Source organism: Poeciliopsis prolifica, unplaced genomic scaffold (assembly GCF_027474105.1).
Source record: "Poeciliopsis prolifica strain line A6 unplaced genomic scaffold, Auburn_PproV2 SCAFFOLD016, whole genome shotgun sequence".
NCBI lineage: Eukaryota > Metazoa > Chordata > Actinopteri > Cyprinodontiformes > Poeciliidae > Poeciliopsis > Poeciliopsis prolifica.
In genome coordinates this window covers 8,649,207-8,656,458 of record NW_026562391.1, presented here as the reverse complement: position 1 = coordinate 8,656,458, position 7,252 = coordinate 8,649,207, and the positions used below count along the sequence as shown (strand labels likewise).

Genomic DNA, 7,252 nt, shown 5'->3' with positions numbered 1-7,252 from the left:
ACTTGTACATTTGCTCTTGGAAATAAAACTATTTAATACAAAAAGAAATCGGATGCAGTGCGTCTGTTTTGGGAAATATTTTTATTTTACTGTAGTAGGTCTGTGCAGGTGATAAGACTTGGAGTGGTAACTGTGAGATTTTATGAAACAAAAAAAAACATTTAAAGGCAAATCTGGACACAAGGCATGACCAGCTAGTGTGTAAAAAGGAGGACATTAGCATGACACATAACTGCTGAAAGTATAAAAGATAACCTTGAAAAAAGCCACAACATACCCATTTGAACTTTGACTTTTGGCTCGATAAACTGACAAAGTCGGACATGAAAGAAAAACAGTTCATGGTTTACAAAATGTTACACATCTGAAAAACACATAATGTTTAACATAACAAATAATGGCTGCTGTCCTCTATGGTCTATCACATATACAATCCGATTAAAATACATTAAATGTGATTGAAGCTGTTTTTTGTACAGCACCGTGTTCATCCACAATTTTGAAGCAGCATCAAAATCCAGTTTTCATTCACATTAATCTTTTCAACTCCCCTTTTCTCTGAGGCGGCGGACGGCTCGGACACGCCCTGTCTGCCGCTGCACACTGATGATGCGTTTTAACGCCCGTCTCCTAGCAGGCGATACATCCCAGGCCAAACCGATCGGATCAATAGCACTCAGCCCGTCTTGCTGCTGCTCTGAAAGTATCTCTTTCTTCCCTCATCATCGTGTTACTCGACCCGTTATGTTCCCTCCATCACTATTAGAGGAACAAGGAACCAAATCTCGGTTGCATTTCCATCTTGAAATACCTAAACAAAATTTTAGTTGCAATGAAAACATAACTGATGATGTAAGCTTTTAGCCTCTGCGCTTTCCTTATTGACGCCACGCTCTGCAAACTTCCTCAGCCAGTTTTCTGCTAAATGTAGGGACATTTCTTTAGATATGTTTAGATATGTTAATACATGCCGTTATTACACATTTTTCATTCTGCACAACACTGGTCAGCGAATCAACTGCAAGCAAAGGAAAATAGTTGAGCATCATGAAATACAAGACCAACTGAAGTACCAGATCCAGCTGTCCAACAACAGAAAATACAGAAATTAATTAAATTAACGCTGATAATAAGGTTCCTGGTAACTTGTTTGACGTCAAACTCATTTTAGAACATTCACTTTAAACTGAAGCACAACAAAATGTCCCGATGTCGGTGGGTTAAAAAAAGAAAACAAAAAGTATTTTACAGACGTTATTTTCATATTTACATTTGTTTAGTTCTGACTCAGGTAAATGGTTACGGGATCTCCAACCACCACCTTCTGCTTGACTCCGCTTCACTTCCGCTTGCTCTTGGTGTCGGTGGTCTGGAAGACGCTGGAGGCCGACATGAGGTTCTCGATGTACTGACCGAGCACCTGATTCTCCGACTTCAACTTCAGGTTCTCCTCTTTGACCGCGTCGACTCGAGCCGACAGATCTGAAGCAAGATCATCAGACTTAAAGTTTGTTCGGATGTTACACCGGAGACCTTGCAACAAGTTTCTGAAAACTATTCGCACCTTAATCTTTTTCACTTTTGTCGTTACTGTGTTACATGTGATGGACTAACCAAGAGCAATTGAAATGGAAGGAAAATACGAAGTAAAAGCTAATCAGTAAATCGAGTTCATATGAGAAATTTAATCTCATCCAGCTATTCTGTGAGCAACATGGTAACTCTGGAGGAGCTGCAGTAACTTCTAAGCTGTGTACTGAACAAACCTGCCCTTTATGCTGGTTTGTTAGATTGGGTATACTCGCATCCAACAGCAAAAAGTTCATTTTACAGTGTTCTGGTTGGTTCTGGCTTTGTAGCATCTCTTAATAAATGTGACGAGCTCCCAGCCGGGATAGGTAAAACTCCCTGTCATTAAAACGTAGAGCGGAAGCTTTCGTCTACCTTCCAGTGTGTGCTGCAGCTCCAAAACCTGGTTTATCAACCTCGTTTTCTCCTCCATCTCAGCCTGGTTCTCCAGGTCTCCTGAAACACAAATTTATGGCGTCACAATGAAACGTCCAGGGAATATAATAGTTCTATCTAATGCAAAACTGGCATGAGACGAACCATCTATGTCGCAGTTCATGATGAAAAGCTCGTCTTCCTGTTTAGTATACAGGGCTGCAGATCCTCTGTCGGCTAAGGAGAAAAGCCAGAGATCAGGGTGGTTTCCAACAAACTCCAGATAAAACGGAACGGTTTGAACGTCTTTTAAAACTATTGCCAAATTTATTTGCATAGCACATTTCAACAAAAAGAACATTCAAAGTGCTTTACATTAAGAAAATATAAAACATTGTGGTGGTATAACAGGAAAGCAATAAAAAAACTGGATATTTAAAGTCTTGTAGAAAGTTTCCTCAATTTTCTTAAGGTTTTTCATCCAGTATAAATGGGATTTCATTAATTTTTTATTCATTTGAATGTTACTTATTGCTCAGTAGCCTCAATGCCAACCATTGAGTCATTTCGGCATAAAATTGCTGGTGATGAGCCAATATTTTGCAGTTTTTTCTCCTTTACTCGTTTGGTTTGGTGCAAAATACCAATGATGACAAAACATTAAGATGATTCTCAAGCAAATCTTATTATACGAGGCTGAAGTTGGTTTCTGATTTATTTATTTTTCCCAATTTCTGATGTCTCACAAATGGGAGAAAGGTTTAAAAAAAATCCCAACATGGTTTTACATATTCTACTATTAGAGCAGAATAATGCAGTCCAGGTTTGAAGTGTCTAGGCGTTGTAGGTTTTTTTTTTTAAACTAGAGTATATTCAATATGGTGAAAGTAGTGGGAAAAATAAGGTGGAATCGCCCTTTAGCCTTTTCCCGATTCAGTGGCCAACTTCAGCTGCGTGACCACCAGCGCGTGCTGTCTTCAGACGTGTACTGGTCACCGCCTATAATCGAACAAGCCACATGATTGGCTGCACAGACCGGATTAAAGACACCGCAAAAACCTTCAAAAAAGTTGGCAATTTTAAGATTCAGACCGCTTTGAAACATCTCCAGAAACAAAACCTACATGAAACACTTTCTCCCCCCGTAATAAAGTAAACGAATAAAGAGACTGCGACCGGACACTTTGTATCAGAAAAGTTGAATAAAACAAGGAAGGAATACAGTGGGTACTAAAAATGCCGTGAGAGCCCAGAAACCGGAGCCCAGGTGTCTCTGCTCTGGTGGAGTGACGATGGGGGAAGACACCGCGCCCTGGATGCGAGTCCCTGTCTGCTTTCTGCGAGCACCATTCATTTCACCACTGAAGTCACCATTTAACGAGCCAGGACTGTGTGTGTACAGCGGATGATTTGTGAGAAATGGCTGCATTTAAGAAGAGCAATTAGACACCACGACACCTGAAGAAGGCGTCATAATTTTTAGGCCAACCGAGCCAAAGCTAAGGAGTCTGTCCGATAATGGGTTTCTGGAAGTTAGCTCTTTTAGCTAATTAGCTTAGTGACTAGCCAGGCTAACCGCTTCCAGCATCAAATGCGGAGTAAATGTGAGGCGAGAGCCGCGGGACATAAACCGTGTTTTCATGTGGAAGAGACTCGGATGAACAATTTGAACGCTGGGTCTTAGAAACAAGCCTCCGAACTGTTTTTGAGGTATTTTCTGCCGGTGGCTACATTTAGCTTCGTATAGTCCAATTTAAACAGCCAGGTAAGAGTTTTCTCCTCGTCGTTGTAGGAAACAGAAAGGACACTTACTTACCTACAGTTAAAAAAAAAGAACCACCTTTTCGCTTAGCTTAATTACTCTATGATGTTACTGTACCGCGTCGATGATAAGGAGGATGACGACAGCTGACAGATATAAATATATAAACCTGAACCATGTGTGTAACAACATCTACCGAAAGGGGGCGCAACACCAGCAGCTCACAGACATAGGTAAACTATCAAATCTCAAGCAACGAGTCGAGCAGCCCTTGTGGTCGGATCTACTGGAATAAGTGAGGCAACAGTGGTATAGCCGGACGATTGAGGCATTTATATGATACCTTTTATTCCAGAAGTATTATTTCTTCTGCTGGTTCGCTCGTTCTCTCTCTGCGTTACTGAAAAGAACATTTCACTTTTATGTTCTTTTGTCAAAAACTGTTGATTAAAAAAAAAAAACATTTTATTCTCTTAAGAAAGTAAAAATCAAATCTTTGATCAAATTAGTTTGTAACCTAATAAAGACATGGTGTACAATTACGGCTGTACAGTATTCGAACATCTTGTGAGGGTGATGGTAAATGGTGAATCTAGCAATGATAAAATCAGTTGCAGTTTATGCATTTTCTCTTCTTTCCTCTCTTTCTCAAAGTGCTTCCGTAAGGTGACCTTTGCCATTTTGGGTAATGTCATTACACCCGATGTGAGCTTCTGCTGTCATGAGACATTGTTCAATTAAGTTCATAACACTTGGGTTATTGTCCAACAATAACTGCTCTCCAGTCTGTCATTTGAGATTTGAATATTGTGCAGGCTGACATTGAACAGTACTGCCTCGCAGTACATTTCATATGGTCAGAAAACCTATTTATTTTGCATCTAAATGGCATACAATTATACAACGTACACACACTGTAAGGTATGTGAATTTATGTGTTGAGCAGTAAAGTTCATTCTAATGGCAACACAAGTTATTTACCAGACTTATGAAACTAATTCTGTTCTTGCTGCTGCAGGAGTCCTGACCAACCACGGATAACATTACGGCATTTCTAAATCATCGCACCGGAACCCTGTTTGTCAAAAGATATTCTTGGTTTGCTCTGTGAAGCACTAAATGGTTTGAGGTTAAAATCCAATACTAAGTTGCAGGTCAAATTCAAACAATTGGTGACCCCTCAGGTCTTCAGAGGCGTTTTTAGCTATTCATCCTCTTAGAACAAACTCCCTGTTGTGCAGAAACTGCTGTCTCATTTAAATCAGAACTGAAAATATGTTTCTTTCCATCAATATTGTTTGCCTCTTCACTGATGAGTGATTAATATTTTTCTTTTCTTGTGCTACATCCTAATATCTAACATATAAAGCTGTCTTTTATGCAAAACATTAAATCATCCTTCAGCTTTATTGCCTTTTAGCGTCCTGTGAAACGCTTTGGACAGTCGGTTTAGTGAATAAACTTGCCTTCTTGATATTTTACCCAATTTGTCTTCATTTTTATATCACAAAGGAAGCAGCGTGTTTCAAGTGCTTCCTCTGATATTTACTCATTTAAGTCAAATGTTGTGAATTAAGCAGAACCGTACAAAGCGGCTCTTTAAAAAATTATCCTGGCAAGCTTTAGTCTCATTAGGTGTCCAATGGTGAGACAAATGCCTATATAGATTAACGCAGTCACATTTATTCATTTGGGCTGTGATCTGTTCTTTGGAAGTGGAGAGAGGTTGTAGATGAGAAAGTTTTAACTGGATGAAGTATCGTTAAGAGCTACGCATTCATCCTGTTCCTGTCAGAGCACACCCACACAGCCACACCATCTGTCTCATGGCCCTTTGTCCCGTCTATCAGGTGTGTAGTGAGCTGAATGTAGGACAATTGTTAGTTTATGCAAATGCGGACAGTTATGTCACACTCGTGAATCACTCGAGAATTTTCCATGCAAAAAAAAAACAAACAAACAAAATCTAGCTGAATTTGAAACCGGTTCCAGAGGAAGGATCTGGTCTCTTTAAGAGATCTTTAAAGGTTGAAAACGACTTCTGTACCTGAGTCGTCTGCCAGAGAGATGGTCGTGAACGTCCCATCATCCATGTCCACGTTGGCCTCGAGGGCCTGAGTCTCTTTGTCGTCCTCCAGCTTGGATAGTTGTTTGTTTGTTTTTTTTTTCTATCTTTCACAATCCATTGCCGTCAGTGTTTCCAGGTTTCTAGCTCCCTCTTTCCTCCTACTTTCTTTCACTTTTGTCCTTCCTGCTCACGCACCTGCTCCTCGAATCGTCCGTTCAAGCTTGGTTACCTGTCCTACCTGACTGGCAGCTCAGGTTACACTGCTGTCATGGCAACACCCGAGGCGCTACAAGAGACGATCTGCAGGAAAAATACCAAGGGGTCAAAGATTAAACTCCAGAAGGCTCGTGTGAAACACGCTCATAAACGTGTACTTAAACTTGACATTAAGAGTGCTTTTAGTGACTGACATGTAAACAGTCTGCAGCTCGGCGGACGGGGCGGGGAGGGTTACCCACCTGTGATTTAGCTTTGTTTGAGCTTATTTAAGCTGAACGCTGAGGAGTAGAGCAGCAGATGACTGCAGTTGGTCTGCGGGAGCGACATCTGCCCTGCTGGTTAACTCTGAATATTGCAGGGGAGAGACAAACTCCGTCGTGTTTCAGCCGAGAGCAATCTGGAGAGAGGATTCACGCCGATCCCTCAGGTACAAAACATCTGTAACAGAAGCAGGCTGATTCATCTGAAAAATAACTATTGAAAAAAACATTTTGCAAAAAGTCGGTTAAGGACAAACATGATCCAGATCACCCAGATAGCTTTTTTGTTGTTTGTTTGTTTTTAGTCAGACTAGTTTTCTCTGGTGCTACAATTCATTTGATAGTCTGAAACATTAAAAGCAACAAATGAAAATAAAAAAAAGTTTGGTCCTTCATGGGCAGATTTGGTTTGCTCAGGTTTTTATATCTGATTAAGCAAACAAACACGTTTCCAGACTCAGAACTGGAAATGTTTATTGATGTTTCTTTTCTTAGCAATGGCTCGTTATTAACTTTACGTGTGTGTACTCCTTAAGTGAGATTTTGCATTCGTCTGTTACGCCTTTTGGGTTTTTAACTTAAAACTGAGGTGAGAGTTGCAACCAAAATGTCTAAACATCATCAGAGTTGATGTGCTAAAAAAAACCAGAGGAAGCCTTTTATTTGCATTTCAGCAAGGCTTCATCTCTGCAAAACAGATTTCCAGACACAAACTCACACTCAACACCGAGCATCCTGCAGAAGACGCAAACATGCTGATGTGCTCTCTCTGCGGCGGAGACGGGCAGATGGACGAGTGCTCTTTTACAGCCTCTCCTGCTCTCGGTGCGCTAATGTGTCTGCACGTGCATGTGTGTTTGTGCGCCCCCCCGCGCCTAACATAACGCTGGCAGCGAGTCGATGCCAAAGTGGGCATCTGGTCTGTGGACTATCACAGGGGAGTGGAGACAGAAAGGGAACGAACAATCTCTTCTCCTTGGCTCCCTTTTCACACAGATC

The 7,252-nt window shown here is 40.9% G+C and overlaps 1 protein-coding gene across 3 annotated transcripts; it reads right to left on the bottom strand.

Annotated features, from left to right (window-relative positions):
• Positions 1–62: 62 nt before the first annotated feature.
• scoca (short coiled-coil protein a) lies at positions 63–6,047 on the bottom strand. 3 transcript variants are annotated; one of them, XM_055041618.1, is made up of 4 exons: positions 5,754–6,047; positions 2,110–2,181; positions 1,945–2,025; positions 63–1,482 (listed from the first exon to the last, which is right to left on the bottom strand). In XM_055041618.1, the coding sequence occupies exons 1-4, from the start codon at positions 5,797–5,799 to the stop codon at positions 1,340–1,342; spliced, it is 342 nt and encodes a 113-aa protein (XP_054897593.1). In that variant the 5' UTR covers positions 5,800–6,047; the 3' UTR covers positions 63–1,339. The 3 variants fall into 3 exon arrangements, with proteins under 3 accessions (XP_054897593.1, XP_054897592.1, XP_054897594.1); XM_055041617.1 differs by lacking the exon at positions 5,754–6,047 and adding an exon at positions 3,824–3,899; XM_055041619.1 differs by lacking the exon at positions 5,754–6,047 and adding an exon at positions 3,761–3,894.
• Between the last annotated feature and the right edge of the window lie 1,205 nt (positions 6,048–7,252).

What these genes read in the sequence shown, in the direction of transcription:
- scoca (XM_055041617.1), bottom strand. Translation starts at nt 3,884, where the DNA reads ATGGTTCAGGTTTATATATTTATATCTGTCAGCTGTCGTCATCCTCCT. An exon ending in TCCTCCTTATCATCGACGCG is followed by an intron (nt 2,182 to 3,823) that starts GTACAGTAACAT and finishes TTTTCTCCTTAG; the next exon opens with CCGACAGAGGATCTGCAGCC. An exon ending in GCTGCAGCACACACTGGAAG is followed by an intron (nt 1,483 to 1,944) that starts GTAGACGAAAGC and finishes ATCTTGCTTCAG; the next exon opens with ATCTGTCGGCTCGAGTCGAC.